This window comes from Nicotiana sylvestris, chromosome 9 (genome assembly GCF_000393655.2).
Source record: "Nicotiana sylvestris chromosome 9, ASM39365v2, whole genome shotgun sequence".
NCBI classification, from domain to species: Eukaryota; Viridiplantae; Streptophyta; class Magnoliopsida; order Solanales; family Solanaceae; genus Nicotiana; species Nicotiana sylvestris.
Genome location: NC_091065.1, coordinates 14,512,290 through 14,533,841, shown reverse-complemented (window position 1 = coordinate 14,533,841; position 21,552 = coordinate 14,512,290). Strand labels below are relative to the sequence as shown.

The window sequence follows — 21,552 nt, the reverse complement described above, 5'->3', positions numbered from 1 at the left end:
TATGGATATTTCTGCTCTCTAGCAAGGTAGGATCGAATGGTACCGCAAGCAACACGGTTGAGAATCTTCCAATCTTCTTCTCCAATAACATCTGGTTTCTTTTCTTCAATGGCCAGATCTAGCCCTTGTTGAAAAAGGACATCTAGAACCTCGCCTTGCCACATCCCAAAATGTCCGGACCCGTCAAATATTTCTACCGCAAATTTCGCATTTGACACAATTCTTGTCATAAGCGAAGATGCCAATGATGACGTATTGTTGACACTTGATGTAGATTCTTCTTGTTTATTGTCTCCCATCTTTGACACAAATATTATTTAATAGCTGACGACACAAATCAAGATTATTTCCTTTCTGGTGTGGAAGATCAGACTAAGCTGCAACCACAGAGCATACTCAGACAGAACCTTGACTCAGTTACCAAGATAAATCTTTTCTGATGTGGAAGATCAGACTATGCTGCAACCACAGAGCATACTTAGACAGTACCTTGGCTCTGATACCAATTGTTGCGGAAGCCAAATGTATATAGTGTGAATAAGTCACAACTACTATACCAAAAATTATGACAGCCACCAAATAATAAATAAGACAATAAAGCAACAATAAAAGGAACACCAGAATTTACGAGGTTCGGCTAATTTTGCCTACTCCTCGGACACAACCAATATTTTATTCCACTCCAAAAATACAAGTGAAATAATACTAAAGAGAGAAGATACAAATGCCTTAAGAAGATAAGAAGGCAAATGAGAGGTGTGTTTAAATCCTAAACATTAGGCCTCCTTTTATAGGAAAAAATTCCCACCAAATTTACTTCCCAGCCGATGTGGGATATTGTCCTATTCAACAGATACAACCTCTTACAAGGGAAAAGCTTTGATGGTCTCTTTGCTCAAATTAATAAGAGAAAAGCTGTTGGACCTTCAGTAAACATTTATTCCGAACGTTGAAGCATCAATGTTGTTCTCGGGTTGAGCATCGCCTTCATACTTTCAGTCACTAAATTATATCTTTGGTCATTTGTCCGGCTACATCCCATTCTATTTTTGTATAATGAATTTTAGTTTCCGAATTGTAGACTGCTCTCCACTGACACTATGTTCAACTTCAGTAGCCGAGCATTATGTTATTATGCAGACATGTCATGCACCTAACTGTTAGATATTTGTCATAATTTTCTTTATCATATTTGGTTTTCTTATTTGTTGAAGGAAAGTGGAATATGTTTACTTTAATTGGGTTTTTCTTTTTGTAGAAGGAAATTACAAATATCTCATATTTGGCTAGTCCTTTTTCTTGTAAGAAAAGGTTTGGACTTCTATAAATTGAGAATCATTCCTTCTCATTCAGCATCCACAATGTAGCCATACGGAGTTTGAGAGTCGTGTTTAGGGAGAGAACTCTACAGGACAAGTGTTAGTGTGTCACTTGTGTTTGCCTCTTCGTGAGGTTGTTCTATCGATATTTTACACTCTCTTTTTATATAGTGGATTGCTCATCTTAGCGGTGGACGTAGGTCAATTGACTGAACCGCGTTAAATGTTTGTGTTTCTTTTGGTAGATTTTTTTTCTGTTGTCGGACTTCAAAGTTTGCTTTGCTAGCTTCCGTATGACACCTGATTTTTTCGGTCCTAACACTAACTAGTTGTAAATTAGGCCTTTTCTACTCTCATTCTACGTTTCCGCGGCCAATAGAAAGTTAAAGAGAGACATAATTATCCTACTTCTGTATTGAAAATTTTGATTTGTTGGATGTGCTCTATGAAGGTCTTAACTAGTTGTGAATTTCCGTGCCAATTTTCGACATGAGAGTTGTTATTTTGAACAACCAGAGTGGGTGAATTGGGTCTTTCCAGAATTTCGCTCTCTTTTAAATTTTGGGATTTTCCTACATATACAAAATTAGAATAATATTTACCCAGTTTAAGTAGGTTTTTCTATTTATAAAAAATAACTAGAGGTTTTTTTAGGGAAAATACATAAGTACCCCTGACCTATACCCGGATTTCCAACTACACACTTTATTTTTGCAGGAATCTTATTACCCTCCTAAACATTTTTTAAATGGAATAAATACTACCCTAAAACTAGACAACCAAACTCTTGTTGGCAAGTGGTGAACTACACGTAGAGGCGGATGTAGTGTATCATTAACGGGTTCAACTGAACCTATAACTTTCGATGCGAAGTAAAAATTTATATGTAAAAATTTATTAAAATTGTAAAAATAGTAGATACAAACCCATAACTTTAAATATATAATGGATTCAACGCTAAAAACTTCAAAAATTAAAGCCATAAGATTTAAATTCTGGATCCGCCTCTGACTACATGCACTGTCACATGTATATTTAGTACTTTTTTTATTCTTTCTTCTTTTTCTCATCCTTTTTTTCTTATTTATTATTATTCTCATTTTTTTGTTATTTCATTCTCTTTCTTTTCGTTTTGGTCACCGCCGGAAAAAATTATCCGGTGATAGATTTTTATCCCGATCTGAGTGTGTGTGTGTGTATATATATATATATGTATGTATTTATGTATGTATGTATGTGTGTGTGTGTGTATATATGTATGTGTGTGTGTGTGTGTGTGTGCGGGGGGGGGGGAGAGCAAAAGAAAGAAAAACGAATATAAGCTGAGAGGACTTTTTCCAGTTAAAATTTTAATACCTCAATTTTTTTAGGCATGGGAAGGTTTTACGATGATGACTTTTTTTCCCCCAAATCTGAGTGTATTTTGTTTTGCTTGTAAATAGATCTTTTTGAGAGTTTTAATTTGTGTGTGAGAAGGATAGAAAGAGGAAAAAGAAAAACAGAATAAATAGAAGAAAAACGGTTAGAAAAAGTCGCCGGTGAATGAATATCCACCGGAATTAAATAAGAAACGAAAAAAGAAGTAAAAGAAAAAGACAAAGAAAAAGAAAAAAGTAACTAAAAATGGTAAAAAAAAAAAGCAAAAGAAAAATCTGAAAATTATTTTTTCTTGCTTCTCAGTCTCCCAAGGAGAGTGAAATACACACACTCTGCCACATTAGCTTTAAGGGTACAAATAATTCTACTTTAAAATAGTTTAGGGAGGTAATAGGATTCCCACAAAGATAAAGTGTGTAGTTGGAAATCTGGCTATAGGTCAGGGGGTACTTATGCATTTTTTCTTTTTTTTTTTTAAAACAAAATCTATAGAAATCCGGTTAAAAGCAACAATTTATATATTCTTGTAGACAAATTTTTGTCGTACAGAATCCGGTCAAAAATTATAATTTACATTCAACTTATCTGTATGTAATTTTTTTGGTCAAACACGTACAATTTGCATACAATTATTTATGTATTTTCTATGTCGTTTGTACACCCGATATACAAAATACATACAACTTATTCTTTTTCTTTTTATTTGAGTTTCAATCTGAAATTTCAATTAAAATCAACTCGAAGTACCACACTCCCTCAAAACTGAGATAAATACCAAAAGATATTCTCAATTGTTTGCAACAACATTCAATTTAAATAAATAATAATTTTGTCGAAACCCAATTTTCGAATTCAAAGTTTCAAAGCTTTTTAATGGATGTAAATAGAGTTAAGCTAATGTTTTCATGGTTTTCACACCCAATCACTTTAATTTCAATTATAGGATCTATTTTCTCCCATGCTTTTTTCCATTCTTTCATCCATCACTTGGGAGGTCTAAGCAATAAGCACCATTACTTGAACCGCCTCGAGGAAGATTTAAACTTGTTGGCTGAATACCTACTGGTATAACAATACTCCATTCCGGAAAATCCACAGAATGCGGGAGGAAGAAGTGGGAACGAAAATAGGGAAGATTGGTGCTTAATATATTACTTTATATGCAAATGATAATTATGTATGTAATTAAATGATAACCTCTCTAATAGAGATAACTAAGTTTATAATGTAATATAGATAAATAAATAATAACAATAGATAATATTACCTAACAATTTTGCTTAGCAGGCAATGACGAGACGGGGTAAGGTCAGTGAGGACTAAGAATTTTATATCAATCAATTTGGCAGTATTAAAGTACAAAGTCAATGCTACTTGAACTGTTGGACTGTTTCCGTCCTTATACTTTGTTCTCTTTTAAATAATAAGTTAGTTAGCACATCAAGTAGCATTGACTTTGAATGGTAAAACTTGAGCTGTTTCGTGATATTTTAGTCCCAAATTGGAAGAAAGTCATCCTCAACTCTAACTCTAGCATTACTGCAAAACACACTGTTAATGAACCATACCTGTAAGCAAACTAATCTAGCATTGAATAGGTAAAGGAAAGCTCTTAGCAGAGACTATTTTAAGATAGAAACATTAATCTTATCCAAATTCTTAACGATTTTGCGATTCATTGTTTTTCTTTGCAGCTTTCAGAAATGGAGATTGGCTTAGCAGTTGGTGGTGCATTTCTATCTTCAGCTTTGAATGTTCTCTTTGATAGGCTTGCTCCTCGGGGTGACCTGCTCAAGATGTTTCAGAGGCAAAAGCATGATTTTCGACTCTTAGAGAAGCTGAGGAGGACTTTGTGTGGTTTCCAGGCTGTGCTAAGTGATGCAGAGAATAAGCAGGCATCAAATCCAAACGTGAGTCAGTGGCTTAATGAACTTCGGGATGCTGTGGACAGTGCTGAAAACTTAATCGAAGAGGTCAATTATGAAGTATTGAGACTTCAAGTGGAAGGTCAGCATCAAAATCTTTCAGAAACAAGCAAACAACAAGTAAGTGACCTGAACTTGTGTTTGAGTGGTGATTTTATTATTAACATAATGGAGAAATTGGAATACACCATTGAAACGCTGGAGGAGTTGCAAAAGCAAATTGGTCACCTTGGCCTAAAAGAGTATCTTTATTCAGTTAAACAAGAAACTAGAAGACTTTCAACTTCTGTGGTTGATGAATCTGATATCTTTGGTAGGCAGAATGAAATAGGGGAATTGATCGACCGTATATTGTCGGTTGATGCAACTGGAAACAAACTGACTGTAATTCCTATTGTTGGAATGGCTGGGATTGGCAAAACAACACTTGCTAAAGCTGTTTACAATGATGAGAAGGTGAAAGACCATTTTGATTTGAAAGCTTGGTTTTGTGTGTCTGAACCATATGATGCTTTTAGAGTAACAAAAGGGTTACTTCAAGAAATTGGCATAATGGTTGATAACAATCTTAATCAGCTACAGGTCAAATTGAAGGAAAGCTTAAAGGGCAAAAAATTTCTTATTGTTCTGGATGATGTTTGGAATGACAACTATAATGCATGGGATGACTTGAGAAATCTTTTTGTTCAAGGAGATGCAGGAAGTACGATCATCGTGACGACACGTAAGAAAAGTGTTGCCAAGACAATGGGTAATGAGCACATAAGGATTGATACTTTGTCTAGTGATGTCTCTTGGTCTTTATTCAAAAGACATGCATTTGACAACATGGATCCTAATGAGCATCTAGAACATGTAGAAGTCGGGAAACAAATCGCAGCTAAGTGCAAAGGATTGCCCTTAGCTCTAAAGACGCTCGCTGGCATGTTGCGCTCCAAACCAGAGGTTGAAGGGTGGAAACGTATTTTGAGAAGTGAAGTATGGGAGCTACCCGACAATGGCATCTTACCAGCGTTGATGTTGAGCTATAACGATCTTCCTCTACATTTAAAACAATGTTTTTCCTACTGTGCAATATTTCCGAAAGATTATCCATTTCGGAAAAAACAAGTCATTCAGTTGTGGATTGCTAATGGTCTAGTACAGGGGCTGAAAAAAGATGAAACAATTAAAGATTTAGGCAACCTATTCTTTCTCGAGTTGCAATCAAGGTCACTTTTCGAAAGGGTCCCAGAGTCTTCTAAAAATAATGCAGAGAAATTCTTAATGCATGACCTTGTCAATGATTTGGCCCAAGTTGCGTCTTCAAAACTTTGTGTTAGGTTGGAAGAGTACCAAGAGTCTCATATGTTGAAACGAAGTCGACACGTGTCCTATTCAATGGGCTATGGTGACTTTGAAAAGTTGGAACCTCTCTACAAATTGGAGCAGCTGAGGACATTACTTCCAATCTACAGTATCGAGCTATATCGTTCTTCTCTAAGCCAGAGGGTGTTGCATAACATATTTCCAAGACTAACATCCTTAAGGGCATTATCATTGTCTCATTATCATATCAAGGAGTTACCAGATGTCTTGTTTATCAAATTAAAACTCCTAAGATTTTTGGACCTTTCTTTGACAGAGATAAAGCAGTTACCAGAATCCATTTGTGTACTTTATAATTTAGAGACACTTCTCTTGTCATCTTGTGAATTCCTTGAGGAGTTACCGCGGCAGATGGAGAAGTTGATAAATTTGCGTCACCTTGACATTAGCGGCAGCTCTCGCTTGATGATGCCACTACATTTGAGCAAGTTGAAAAGCCTCCATGTGTTATTGGGAGCTAAATTTCTTCTAGGTGATCCCAGTGGTTCGAGAATGGAAGATTTGGGTGAACTATGCAACTTGTATGGAACTCTATCAATTCGACAGTTGGAAAATGTGGCGGATAGAAGGGAAGCTTTGAAGGCAAACATGAGAGGAAAGGAACATATTGAAAAGTTATCATTGGAGTGGAGTGTAAGTATTGCGGACAGTTCACAAAATGAAAGAGACATACTAGGTGAGATTCATCCAAATCCAAACATAAAAGAACTTGAGATCAACGGATATAGAGGGACAAACTTTCCATATTGGCTAGCTGATTATTCATTTTCTGAGCTGGTGGAGTTGTCTCTAAATAATTGCAAGGACTGTTATTCCTTGCCAGCATTCGGCCAACTTCCTTCTTTGAAATTCCTTTCAATTCAAGGGATGCATCGAATAATAGAGGTGACTGAAGAATTTTATGGTAGTTCATCTTCCAAAAAGCCTTTTAACTCTCTTGAGAAGCTTGAATTTGCAGAGATGCTGGAGTGGGAGCAGTGGCACGCACTGGGGAATGGCGAGTTTCCTACACTTCAGGAACTTTCAATTAAAAATTGCCCTAAGTTGATTGGAAAGTTGCCTGAAAATCTCCGTTCGCTGATAAAATTGAAAATTTCAAAATGTTCGGAACTCAATCTGGAGACACCTATAGAATTTTTAAGTCTAAAAAAGTTTGAAGTTGAAGGTTCTCCTAAGGTTGAAGTTCTTTTTGATCATGCTGAACTGTTTTTGTCTCAACTTCAGGGAATGAAACAGATAGTTGAATTAGATATTTTCAATTGTCACTCTATTACCTCCTTACCAATTAGCATTCTGCCAAGCACCTTGAAGAGAATAAGCATATATGATTGCAGGAATTTGAAATTGGAGACGTCAGTTAGTGAGATGATTTCTAGCGGAAGTGACATGTTTCTTGAGAGTTTGACAGTAGAAGGATGTGATTCTATAGATGAGATATCACCTGAGTTGGTCCCAAGAGCACGCCAATTGAGGGTAGAAAGTTGCCACAGCCTTACAAGGCTTCTGATTCCCAATGGGACTGAAGCTCTCAGCATAAATGGAAGGTTTCTTTTTCATAATAAATGTGAGAATCTTGAAATACTTTCGGTGGCTCAAACGACATTGTTGCGTACTTTGGATATTATGCACTGCGAGAAGCTGAAGTCGCTGCCAGAACATATGCAGGAACTTGTTCCATCTCTTAAGGAGCTATTTCTGAATAATTGTCCAGAAATAGAGTCCTTTCCTGAAGGAGGATTGCCCTTCAATTTAGAAGTCCTTAAGATTTGGAATTGCAAGAAACTGGTGAATGGGCGAAAGGAGTGGGGTTTACAGAGACTCCCCTGTCTCACAGAGTTAACCATCTACCATGATGGCAGTGACGAAGAGATTCCTGCCGGTGAAAATTGGAAGTTGCCTTGCTCTATTCGACGAATTACCATACACAATCTGAAAACATTTAGCAACCAAGTTCTCAAAAGCCTAACCTCTCTTGAATCTCTATATACTTATAATTTACCTCAAATTCAGTCACTGTTGGAAGAAGGGCTTACCTCATCTCTTTTTGAGCTTACATTAGATCGCCATGAAGAGCTCCATTCACTACCGACCGAAGGTCTTCGGCGCATCACCTCGCTTCAACGTCTAGATATCAGGTTCTGCGATCAACTCCAATCTATTACAGAATCAGCACTGCCGTCTTCCCTCTCTAAGCTGGTCATCGAGCATTGCCCTAAACTTCAATCTCTTCCAGTCAAAGGGATGCCCTCTTCCATCTCTGAACTATCTATTTACCGCTGCCCATTGCTCAAAACACTCCTAGAATTTGAGAAGGGGGATTACTGGCCAAATATTGCTCACATTCCCACCATAAGAGTCGACGAGGAATATCTGTAATGATTATATCGAGTGGTGCTTTGATAAATGTAAGTTACTCTTTCTCTTTTTTATCTCAACAACTTTTTATTTTTGTTACTTCTCCATGCTTGTTTTGTTAAATCTTGTGAAGCAGTGTGGAGCTTATAATGCCATTATGAAGCCGAGGAATCATTTTCAGATTGGGATGAATTGAATGTTATATGACAAAACGAAAAGGTGATAAAATCCTTATATTGGAACTGAAACATTGTAAAAAAGATTTGGTATTGGCAGGAATTCACATATTTGCTCCAGAAAGTTGATAGCTTAATGTCATATTAATGAACTAGTAATCTGTTAGCACACACATATATGTCAGACATATGTTTATTGTCTTTGGAAATTTATCTAAATTGGAATTCATGTATTATTGTCATTGTTGAAGTTTGCCAAAGTCCCACATCGGTTGGGAGTTAAGTTTGGGGGGATTTTCCCCCTATAAAAGAAGGCCTAATGTTTAGGATTGACACACACCTCTCATTTGTCTTCTCATCTGTTTAAGGCATTTGTATCTTCTCTCTTTAGTATTATTTCACTTGTATTTTTGGAGTGAAATAAAATATTGGTTGTGTCCGAGGAGTAGGCAAAATTAGTCGAACCTCGTAAATTCTGGTGTTCCCTTTATTGTTGCTTTATTGTCTTATTTATTATTTGGTGGCTGTCATAATTTTTGGTATAGTAGTTGTGACTTATTCACACTATATACATTTGGCTTCCGCAACAATTGGTATCAGAGCCAAGGTACTGTCTAAGTATGCTCTGTGGTTGCAGCATAGTCTGATCTTCCACATCAGAAAAGATTTATCTTGGTAACTGAGTCAAGGTTCTGTCTGAGTATGCTCTGTGGTTGCAGCTTAGTCTGATCTTCTACATCAGAAAGGAATAATCTTGATTTGTGTCGTCAGCTATTAAATAATATTTGTGTCAAATATGGGAGACAATAAATAAGAAGAATCTACATCAAGTGTCAACAATACGTCATCATTGGCATCTTCGCTTATGACAAGAATTGTGTCAAATGCGAAATTTGCGGTAGAAATTTTTGACGGGTCCGGGCATTTTGGGATGTGGCAAGGCGAGGTTCTAGATGTCCTTTTTCAACAAGGGCTAGATCTGGCCATTGAAGAAAAGAAACCAGATGTTATTGGAGAAGAAGATTGGAGAATTATCAACCGTGTTGCTTGCGGTACCATTCGATCCTACCTTGCTAGAGAGCAGAAATATCCATACACAAAGGAAACTTCTGCAAGTAAATTATGGAAAGCACTGGAGGATAAATTTTTGAAGAAAAACAGTCAAAATAAATTGTACATGAAGAAGAGACTGTTTCACTTCACCTATGTTCCTGGTACCACGATGAATGAACATATCACCAGTTTCAATAAGTTGGTCACAGATTTGCAAAATATGGATACAACTTATGATGATGGTGACTTGGCCTTGATGTTGTTGGCGTCACTTCCTGATGAGTACGAGCACCTTGAAACTACTCTACTCCATGGAAATGACGAAGTTTCTCTTAGAGAAGTTTGTTCGGCTTTGTACAGCTATGAACAAAGAAAGCGAGAAAAACAGAAGGGCGGAGAAGGAGAAGCACTATTTGTGAGGGGTCGTCCTCAAAATCAAACGAGGACAAAGAAGGGAAGATCCAAGTCAAGATCCAGACCCAGCAAAGATGAATGTGCCTTTTGTCGAGAAAAAGGGCACTGGAAGAAAGACTGTCCGAAGTTGAAGAATAAGGCCAAACATAACAATGGAAAGGCCATTATGGATTCAAATGTAGCTGATTGTGATGATTCAGACTTCTCATTAGTTACAACAGAGTCATTAACATCATCAGACATATGGTTGATGGACTCGGCTTGTAGCCATCATATGTGTCCCAACAGGGACTGGTTTGTGGAATTTCAAGAAGGAGAATATGGAGTCATCCACACAGCGGATAACAACCCTCTTACCTCATATGACATTGGTTCAATACGATTAAGGAACCATGATGGAATGATCAGAACATTAACAGATGTTCGATTTGTACCGGATTTGAAGAAGAATCTCATCTCTGTAGGAGCCCTAGAATCAAAAGGGTTCAAAATCATTGCAGAAAATGGAGTGATGAGAGTATGCTCCGGTGCACTAGTGGTAATGAAGGCTAATCGGAAGAATAATAATATGTACCGCTATCGTGGCAGTACAGTTATTGGGACAACGACAGTGACATCCAGTGACGACAAAGAGGCAGAAGCAACCAAGCTATGGCACATGCGCTTGGGACATGCTGGAGGAAAATCCTTGAAAACTCTATCAGATCAAGGATTGTTAAAAGGAGTAAAGGCTTGCAACTTGGAGTTTTGTGAGCATTGTGTCAAAGGGAAACAGACAAGGGTTAAATTTGGTACAGCGATCCATAATACTAAAGGCATTTTGGATTATGTACACTCTGATGTTTGGGGTCCTTCCAAAACACCTTCATTGGGTGGGAAGCACTATTTTGTAACCTTTGTTGATGATTTTTCTCGAAGAGTGTGGGTGTATACAATGAAAAACAAAGATGAAGTGCTGAGAATTTTTCTCAAATGGAAGACGATGGTGGAGAATCAAACAGGCAAGAGGATCAAGTGTATTCGCACAGACAATGGAGGTGAATACAAAAATGATCATTTCAATAAGGTCTGTCAAAATGATGGCATCGTCCGACACTTCACTGTCAGACATACACCACAACAGAATGGAGTGGCTGAACGTATGAACCGGACCTTGCTGGAGAAGGTACGGTGTATGTTGTCCAATGCTGGCTTGGGCAAAGAATTTTGGGCTGAGGCAGTTACATATGCATGCCACCTCATTAATCGTCTACCATCTGCTGCTATTGATGGCAAGACACCATTTGAAAAATGGTATGGAAAACCTGCTGTAGATTATAACTCTTTGCACGTGTTTGGCTCAACTGCATATTATCATGTGACGGAGTCAAAATTGGATCCAAGGGCAAAGAAGGCTATTTTTATGGGAATTACTTCTGGAGTCAAAGGATATCGCTTATGGTGTCCTATGACAAAGAAAGTAATATTCAGCAGAGATGTTACCTTTGATGAATCTGCTATGGTAAATAAGGTAACAGAAGACACCAAACAAAATAAAGGTGCTTCTAAGCAGGTGGAGTTTGAGGGAAAATTTATTTTTCCTACACAAGAAGCAGAGGAGGAAACAAATGAAGATTACCCTCTGGAAGGAGAGCCAGTAGAGGAGATTCCAACTCAGGAACCTCAACAACAACTTGAATCAATAGCAACCAGCAGGCCAAAAAGAACAATAACGAAACCTGTTCGTCTCATAGAGACGGTTGCTTGTGCAACCTCAATTGTAGTTGATGATGTTCCTACTACTTATAAAGACGCTGTCCAAAGTTCAGAAGAAGATAAGTGGAGGATTGCCATGAATGATGAAATACAGTCCCTTCATCAGAATCATACATGGAGATTGGCCAATCTCCCGAAGGGAAAGAAAGCAATTGGGTGCAAATGAGTATTTGCAAAGAAGGAAGGATTTCCTAACCAAGTAGATGTTCGCTACAAAGCAAGATTGGTGGCCAAAGGATATGCTCAAAAGGAGGGAATTGATTACAATGAAGTGTTTTCTCCAGTTGTAAAACATTCCTCCATTAGAATTATGTTGGCTTTGGTAGCACAATTGGATTTGGAACTAGTTCAACTGCGTTTTTACATGGAAACTTGGAGGAGGAAATCTACATGACTCAGCCAGAAGGATTCAAAGTTGCTGGAAAAGAAAATATGGTATGCAAACTTGAAAAATCATTGTACGGATTGAAACAATCTTCTAGACAATGGTACAAGCGATTTGACGAGTTTATGTTGCGGCAAGGGTACAAGAGAAGCAAATACGATCATTGTGTGTATTTGCGCAAGCTTAAAGATGGTTCCTTTGTATATCTTCTCCTATACGTTGATGATATGTTGATAGCTTCCAAGAATTCGGAAGAAATTGATAAATTGAAGAATCAACTGAAGAAGGAGTTCGAGATGAAGGATCTGGGTGAGGCAAAGAAAATTCTTGGCATGGAGATAATTAGAGATAGACGTTCAAAGAAACTCTGTTTATCTCAGAAAGAATATTTGAAGAGAGTACTACAACGTTTTGGCATAGATGACAAGACTAAGCCAGTTAGTACTCCACTTGCTCCCCATTTTAAGCTAAGTACTACTATGTCGCCAATGGATGAAGCTGAACGAGAGTATATGTCAAAGGTACCATACGCAAATGCTGTTGGTAGCTTGATGTATGCAATGGTTTGCACAAGGCCTGACATTTCACAAGCTGTTGGAGTTATTAGCAGATATATGCACAATCCAGGGAAGGAGCATTGACAAGCTGTGAAGTGGATTCTACGGTATATTCATAATACTGTAGATATCGGGTTAGTTTTTGAGCAGAAATACAATCAGTCTGTAGTTGGATATTGTGACTCAGATTTTGCGGGTGATCTGGACAAACGAAGATCAACTACTGGTTATGTGTTTACTTTTGCAAAAGCACCAGTTAGTTGGAAGTCTACTTTGCAGTCAACAGTTGCTTTGTCTACAACAGAGGCAGAGTACATGGCTATTACAGAGGCTGTGAAGGAGGCAATTTGGCTTCAAGGATTGCTAAAGGAGCTTGGTGTTGAACAAAAAGGTATCACAATTTTTTGTGATAGTCAAAGTGCTATTCAATTAGCGAAGAACCAAGTTTATCATGCAAGGACGAAGCACATTGATGTTCGGTATCATTTCGTACGAGAAATCATAGAAGAAGGAGGAGTCACAGTGAAGAAAATTCATACTACGGAGAATCCTGCTGATATGCTAACTAAGGTGGTGACTGCGATCAAGTTTCAACATTGTTTGGATTTGATCAACATTGTTGAACACTGAAGATTGAAGATGAAGACACAACCAAAATTTGTTATTGAGAGAGAATTGAAAATGTGGAATTTTGCCAAGGTGGAGATTTGTTGAAGTTTGGCAAAATGCCAAAGTCCCACATTGGTTGGGAGTTAAGTTTGGGGGGGATTTTTCCCCTATAAAAGAAGGCCTAATGTTTAGGATTGAAACACACCTCTCATTTGCCTTCTCATCTGTTTAAGGCATTTGTATCTTCTCTCTTTAGTATTATTTCACTTGTATTTTTGGAGTGAAATAAAATATTGGTTGTGTCCGAGGAGTAGGCAAAATTAGTCGAACCTCGTAAATTCTGGTGTTCCCTTTATTGTTGCTTTATTATCTTATTTATTATTTGGTGGTTGTCATAATTTTTGGTATAATAGTTGTGACTTATTCACACTATATACATTTGGCTTCCGCAACAGTCATATTTCTCGCTCTTCATCTTGTAGATTTTTAGTTCATGCATTGCTTGAACTTTCATCTCAATAGAAATTCATGTATTCTTGTTCTTTCCCCTTATTAGTGAGATGAGCGAGGAGGAGGTGGTTTAGAGTAATGCACATGTCCACTATTGAATGCTAAGCTCTAATATAATTCAAAGGTATATGTGACACAAACTTTGCCTCCTATCTATAAAAAAAATAGAAAAGTTTGCTTCCTAATATGATTATTGGATATCAGCTTATAAGCAATTATTTTTATCAGGATTTGGGTAACAATATGCTAGCTATTACCGTTCTTGGCTCCATTGGTGAATGGACAGTTTTGTTGACATTATCTATCGAATGGACAATAACCTTGAATGTGGTTTGTCAGCAAAGTGTAAGTGAAGAAAAGTACGTACTACTCTTTTGTGTGGAATTTGACAGTACTGCTTTTCTTTGATCACTCTAAGAAAATATTGTGCAAAATTTTGTACTGCAGTTTCTTCCAATGTTGAGTTTCCAACATCAGTTAAAAGAATTAGCACTGATATTTGCCCAAATTAAAATAGATCCATTTTGTTATAGCGGAGGAGACACTAGCTCGGTGTATTATACAGTTCACCTTTGATTTGCTCTGACTAAAGTTTGCTGCATTAACATTCGTTTTCTCTATCAAGTTCTTCAGCTTAAAAAAATTTCACTTGATTGCACTGCATTGCTTGACAGAAATAAGTTTTTGTTCTTCAGCTTAAATAAGTTTTTGTTCTCTTTCAATTGAAAGTTGTCCCAAGTTGATTGGGCAGTTACCTTAAAATTTCAAAATGTCCTGATTCCTGAACTCAATTGAAAGTTGTTGGTTCTCCTAAGCTTGGAGTTCTTTTTGATAACTGTTTATGTCCCAATTTCAGGAAATGAAGTTTTATCACCGCCAGAGAAGGGCTTCCCTCGTCTCTTTCTGAGCTAAGGTTATATTACCATGATGAGCTCCATCTACTACCAACAGTCGGTCTTAGGTGCCTCACTTCGCTTCAATGTCTAGAAATAGCCTCCTGCTATCGATTCCATTATCAATTGGACAACCATCTCAGATATAAGGAAAAGTTTCTGCCTGCCGTTGAAGTTTCACATCAAAGGCTGTGTAAGTATTAATTCTTATGTTGAGCATTTACAATTTTGCCTAAATGATGGGAAAAGATTATGTCCTCTTTGAGCATTTATTCTCTGCTAATTTTTAAATTTTCTTTTTCTTTTTTGGGTTTCCTTTTCTATCTTCAATTTTTCTTTCATTTAGTCTTGGACATGAAAAATACAGATCTCTTAATTTAACAACTTGGACACGAAAAGACAAGTTGAATGAATATACGCTTTATCTCCTTGTTATTTAACATCTCTACATTGAAGTTACTAATGTAAAAGAAAAAGAATAAAAAAACCAAGAAACTTAAGCATGCTGACTTTAGCTTAACGATTAGGGTATGATCATCTGTAGAACTTTTGTATACTTTTCTAATTTTTTTGAGGATTTTGGCATTGTGCCAAGTTTTTTTTGGCAGAGAGTTGTCAAGGATCATTCTTATGTGAAATGCCCCTCTCAATCATTGACAGCATAACCAAGAAAAAAGCCATCTCTTATTAGTTCTTCTACTATAGTTGATGCATATTAGCTATTCGAAATATGATGCAGTCCTAACACGTTTATTGCACTTTCCTGTCTAGATAACTTGGCAGTTTATTTTGAGGATTTCTCCTTTGCTTTTCTACTAGCTCGATTTGGCCGTTGATACATTGTCATTGTTGCAGTTGTTCAATCTTCTGTTCGTTGTTCTTAAACTCCAGTCAATTCATGGAATCACAAGGAAGAGCATGAATGGAAGAGGAACTCCAAACTCAGCTCCTTTTCATCACATATTGCTTTATTCATTTTGATCTTTGAGTTTCTAACCACCCTGCATTTGATAGGTAATATGATGAATGTTCTTGTTTTCCGAAATTCTTGAGCATAGTTGAATGGATATTAAATTATCACCTTCCAACTTCATTTTATCTGATCTGGTCGTGTTATTTTCCTTTCCTTTTTTGAGTCAACCTCATGTGGCAGCTTGGAACTTGAAAATCAGCATTAATTTGCATCAGAGATTAATTTAAGGTTAGGAAACAAAACGGACGTATCATGGTGTCGTTGAAACTATGCTAGATCTTGAATAATTGAGAAGCCTTCAGTTGTTGATTAATCGTAAAACCAGTAATATCACAGATGACATGGCAGCTTGGCTCCCTTGATGTTGCTTTGTTCTTCTAACTTCTTCAGCATAAAAAAATGATTATGAGCTATGACATATTGAAACTTCTACACTTGGCAATAAGTTTAGGAATCATTTTAGTAGTCAGATAAAACCATGATTGTTGAGTACTTGTCTAGAGGAATCATACAAATGTGGGCTGCTGGAATAGTAGTACATTGATTGGATAAGAGTTTTAACATGTCCTTTTCTTTTGTTTTCAGTTTGTTTTTTCTGAGTTGTCGAGAAGGGAAAGTTGTTGAGATATTTAAGTTACTCTGAGAAGGGACTTTCCATTAGGCCTTTCTGCTCTGGATACGTTTGGCCAACGGAAAGCAAAAGACAACATAATTATTGGACTTTCTGTATTGAGTATTCTGAACTTCTGGACGTAAAGGGTTAGAGCAAACAGTAAATACACTGTAAAATGTACAAGAAATAGAGGAGATTCTGAGGAGAGAATATTAAATGTTAATGAGAAGAGAAAGTGAGGTTTCAATAGTCTCTTATTTTCTTTCCTCAAGTTGGCTAGTGAAAGATGTGCATGCATTCTTTGGAAGTTGGACCTATAGTCTACTTGTCAATTTAGGACGGATTCAACTAAATTCATTGCTTTTGACTCAAACTACATATCATTTCCACTCAACTTTGATAACTGAAGATGGTGTTAGAGATTATAGCATGTTGCTTATATGGTATTTCTTACTTCTTGTAAGTTTGGTTGAGCAATAATGCAAAATTAGTAGTAATGCACAATAGATGGAAGCAATACTTCTTTGTAAGTTTCTTTCAATAGCTAGCCTCGTTAGATTGGTTGAGCAATATTTCTATACACTAACACTGTACGTAAAGGAGTTTTTGCATTAATAGGTTGCCTAAATGTTAACAACAACAACGACCCAATGAAATCCTACTAGTGGGGTCTGGGGAAGGTAGTGTGTACGCAGACCTTACCCCTACCCCGAAAGAGTAGAGAGACTGTTTTCGAAAGACCCTCGGCTCAAGAAGACAAAAGGACAAAAGAAGACAATATTAGTAACACCACATAAATAATATGAAATATATATATATATATATATATATATATATATATATGAAAAATAAGAAAAATATGAAATCAAGAGGAATGATACAAAGCAAAAGCAAAATAACCTTACCAAACTAGTCTCCCAAAGTTATGACATAAGACAATACTCAACTACCTCCTAGCCTACAACCCTAATACTCGACCTCACATGTTTCTATCAAGTGCCATGTCCTCGAAAATCTGAAGCATCGTCATATCCTGCCTAATCACCTCCCTCTAATACTTCTTAGGCCGCCCTCTACCTCTTCTCGAGCCCTCCACAACCAGCCGTTCGCACCTCCTTACCAGAGCATCTGGGCTTCTCCTCTAAACGTGCCCGAACCACCTGAGCCTTGCTTCCCACATCTTGTCATCAATGGGAGCCACGCACACCTTCTCACGAATATCATCATTCCTAATCTTATCCATCCTACTATGCCCGCATATCCGTCTCAACATTCTCATTTCTGCTACCTTCATCTTCTGGATATGTGATTTCTTAACTGGCCAACACCCAGCCCCATACATCATGTCCGACCTAACCACCGCTTTATAGAACTTACCTTTGAGTGTCAGTGGCACTCTTTTGTCACACAATACTCCAGATGCTAACCTCCACTTCATCCATCCTACCCAGATACGGTGTGTAACATTCTCGTCGATCTCTCCTCCCCTCTGGATAACCGACCCAAGGTACTTGAAGCTGTCTCTACTCAGGATGACATGTGATTCAAGCCTCACATCCACGCCCACTTCCCTCTGCTCAGCGCTGAACTTGCACTCTAGGTATTCTGTCTTTGTCCTGCTAAGCTTGAAACCCTTAGATTCAAGAGCGTGTCTCCAAACCTCCAACCTCTCGTTAATACCGGTTTGCGACTCATCAATCAGAACTATGTCATCGACGAATAGCATGCACCATGACACATCCCCTTGAATGTGATGTGTTAACACGTCCATCACCAGGGTGAATAGGAACAGACTGAGCGCAGAACCTTGGTGTAACCCCATAACAACCGGAAAATCCTCATAGTCGCCTCCTACTATCCTAACCCGAGTCTTTGCTCCATCATACATATCCTTAATCGCCATAATGTAGGGAACCGACACGCCTTTTGCCTTCAAGCTTCTCCAGAGAACTTCTCTAGGAACCTTGTCAAACGCTTTTTCTAGGTCAATAAACACCATGTGCAGATCTTTCTTCCTATCTCTGTACTATTCAACCAACCTCCTAACAAGGTGTATAGCTTCTGTAGTAGAACGACCCGGCATGAAACCAAATTGGTTGTCGGAGACGGACACCGTCATCCTCAACCTTGCTTCAACCACCCTCTCACATACTTTCATAGTATGACTCAGTAATTTGATACCCCTATAATTGTTACAGCTCTGGATATCACCTTTGTTCTTATATAGTGGGACCACCGTACTCCACCTCCACTCATCTGGCATCCTCTTCGCCTTAAAAATAACATTCAACAACCTAGTCAACCACTCCAAACCTGTTTTCCCCACACACTTCCAAACTTCTACCGGAATCTCGTCAGGCCCGGTCGCTTTGCCCCTACTCATCTTACTCATAGCTCCTACGACCTCCTCAACCTTGATGCGCTTGCAGTACCTAGAGTCACTGTGACTCTCGGAATGCTCCAATTCACCGAGCACAATATCCTGATCCCCTACTTCATTAAGAAGTTTTTGAAAGTAAGTCTGTCATCTCCTCTTAATTTGGGAATCTTCCATCAATACTCTACCATCGTCGTCCTTGATGCATCTCACTCAGTCTAAATCTCGAGCTTTCCTCTCTCTCAGCTTGGCCAGCCTAAATAACTTGTTCTCCCCTCCTTTTTCCCCTAGTTCCTCGTACATACAACAATATGCCGCAGTCTTAGCCTCCGTGACTGCCAGCTTCGTTTCCTTCATAGCTACCTTATACCTCTTCATGCATGCTTGCCTCTCCCCCTCACCTATGCTCCCCACTAACGTCTGGTACGCCTCCTTTTTCGCTTCCACTTTACCTTGTACCACTTTATTCCACCATCAGTCTCATTTGTGCCTACCATAGACACCCGTCGAGAACCCTAACACCTCTCTCGCAGCCTCTCTTATACAGTTTGTTGTCGTTGACCACATAGAGTTCGCGTCACCACTGCTCCTCCAAGCTCCCATAACCGACAACCGCCCTTCCAACTCTTGAGCTTTGTCCTTAGTTAAGCTCCCCACCTGATTCTCGGTTTTCCTCGAGTAGACATTTTCCTCCTCTTCACCATAATACCAACGTCCATCACCAAGAGCCTATGTCGCGTCACGAGTATCTCAGCTGGAATCACCTTGCAATCCTTGCACAACCCTCTGTCGTGCCTCCTGAGGAGGAGATAGTCAATCTGAGTCTTCGCCACCGCATTTTGAAAAGTAACCAAATGCCCATCCCTCTTCGGAAAGCAAGAGTTAGCAACTTCCAACCTAAAAGCCTTAGCGAAGTCCAGTAATGAGGTTCCTCCTCCGTTCCTCTCCCCAAAACCGAAGCCTCCATGCACTTCGTCATACACACCGGCGGTCGACCCAATATGGCCATTGAAATCCCCTCCTATGAATAACTTCTCAGTAGGTGGTACCTGACGTATAATCTCATCCAACCCCTCCCAAAAGCGTCGTTTAACCTCCTCATCTAGGCCCATATGTGGCACATAGGCACTAACAACGTTTATGGTGCACTGACCAACCACCAACTTAATAATCATCAATCTATCATTCACTCGTCTAACCTCAACAACAGACTCTCTAAGTTCCCTATCCACCAATATACCTACTCCATTCTTACCCTTCTGGGTTCCAGAGTTCCAAAGTTTATACCCATCCGCGTCCCTCGCACTCGACCCTGCCCACCTTGTCTCCTGGACACATGCTATATTGACCCTCCTCTTCTTGAGGATCTTCGTCAGCTCTATAGATTTACCTGTCAATGAACCTATGTTCCATGACCCAATTCTCAACCGATGGACACCCTTGTTCCCTTTACCTCCCTTGCATCCCAACCCACCTCCTAGCCCCCTCCCTACCTCCCGACCCATCCCCCGCACATCCTGAGGACATGAACTCACTTGACCATCCTAGACTGCAGCCACTATAACTCCGGCGTACTCGGGGAAATCGCTAACAGACACCACAAAACAAACTAGAATAAGACAAGATGTCACTGCAGGCGCCCTAATACGGTGACTAAACTAATTAGAACTAAAAGGACAACAATTTTACTAACACAGTAGAGGGAAATAGGTAAACAGGAGGTACCAATTCCCGCGAGTATAACCTGGGAATTGTCTTAGTATACTCGATTGTATTGCGTCCACCTAGCTCGTCCGCGTCCAACTTCTGTCGTTCCTTGCTGATACTCAGGTTGTTCTTCACTGTTAGCACGTGCCCGTCTCGCTCGCCGCCCAAAGCCACCGGTCCTAACCGATACTGTCAGACAAGTCCTGCTGCGTCGTGTCGGAAAGCTATTCAGGAGTCGCCGGGATTTATGAAACCTGCCGGAAATCTGTACCCACATGAAAATAGCTTGACCTCGCCGGAAAAGAATCCGCACCTCTGGCTTGAAGACGGGTCTGGTTTGTGTGTCACCACGGCACTGCAATCAGGCCTGAAACCTAACTGTGGTTGTTCCCACTTGCCGGCGACTGATCCGTGTCTCGCGGGAGTAAGAGGGGGAGAAGACAAGACTGGAAAGGAGGAGAGGCGGGGTGAGAGAGATGGGCGGAGAGAGAGGGGTGTTGGATGATGGGGAGGAGAGAGGGGCGAGGGGACTTACCTGGGCTGAGAGTGGTCGCCGGCGACTGAACTAGTCGCTGTTGAGATCCTCTTATGTTACCGTTGGCAGTGAGCGTTTGGAGAGAGAGAGAGAACGATTCTTTCAATCCAACTACACATGAATGTTCAAGCAAAAATGTGATGGAATCGTTGCCTAAATGTTAATTATAAACAATTGTCCATACAATAACAATAAAAATTATGCCTCAGTCCAAGAGACTTCGCCGTCTCACAGATTAAACCATCATTCATGATGATAGTGACGAAGTGATTCTTGCTGATGAAAATTGGAAATTGTCTTGCTCTATTTGACGTTTTGAAGTAAATAATCTGAAAACATTAAGCAGACAAGTTCTCAAAAGCCTCACCTCTCTGAAAAATCTATCTATTCGTAATACACCTCAAGGTTGGTCACAACTCGAAGTAGGTATTCCCTCGTCCCTCACTTCACCTCGAAGTGTAAGTTATTCTCTACTTTAGTAACTTCCAATTTTTTGTTACTTCTATTTGGTTGTTTTTAATTTTTTTTCCTTTGTGAAATCGTATTGAGTAGTGCGTAGCGTCTTCTGCGCTATGAAGCCGAGGAAGCATCTTCAGTTTGGGACGAAATTTATTGTTAGATGACAATAAGAAATAGTGATAAAATCCTTAT

General features: G+C 38.9%; 2 protein-coding genes across 9 annotated transcripts; one reads left to right on the top strand and one right to left on the bottom strand.

The window, feature by feature from the left end:
* The first annotated feature begins 4,213 nt into the window (after nt 1–4,213).
* LOC104215156 (putative disease resistance RPP13-like protein 1) lies at nt 4,214–16,786 on the top strand. Of its 8 annotated transcripts, none has more exons than XM_070156720.1 (8): nt 4,214–4,294; nt 4,391–8,394; nt 8,481–8,563; nt 13,850–13,927; nt 14,032–14,148; nt 14,660–14,889; nt 15,552–15,710; nt 16,255–16,786. In XM_070156720.1, the coding sequence occupies exon 2, from the start codon at nt 4,400–4,402 to the stop codon at nt 8,363–8,365; it is 3,966 nt and encodes a 1,321-aa protein (XP_070012821.1). In that variant the 5' UTR covers nt 4,214–4,294; nt 4,391–4,399; the 3' UTR covers nt 8,366–8,394; nt 8,481–8,563; nt 13,850–13,927; nt 14,032–14,148; nt 14,660–14,889; nt 15,552–15,710; nt 16,255–16,786. The 8 variants fall into 8 exon arrangements, with proteins under 8 accessions (XP_070012821.1, XP_070012816.1, XP_070012817.1 ...); XM_070156715.1 differs by having other exon boundaries at nt 14,032–14,162; XM_070156716.1 differs by lacking the exon at nt 8,481–8,563 and having other exon boundaries at nt 14,032–14,162.
* Nucleotides 16,787–19,303: 2,517 nt separating this feature from the next.
* Nucleotides 19,304–20,164, bottom strand: LOC138877248 (uncharacterized). Its single transcript, XM_070156841.1, has one exon. The coding sequence runs from the start codon at nt 20,162–20,164 to the stop codon at nt 19,304–19,306; it is 861 nt and encodes a 286-aa protein (XP_070012942.1).
* Nucleotides 20,165–21,552: the final 1,388 nt, after the last annotated feature.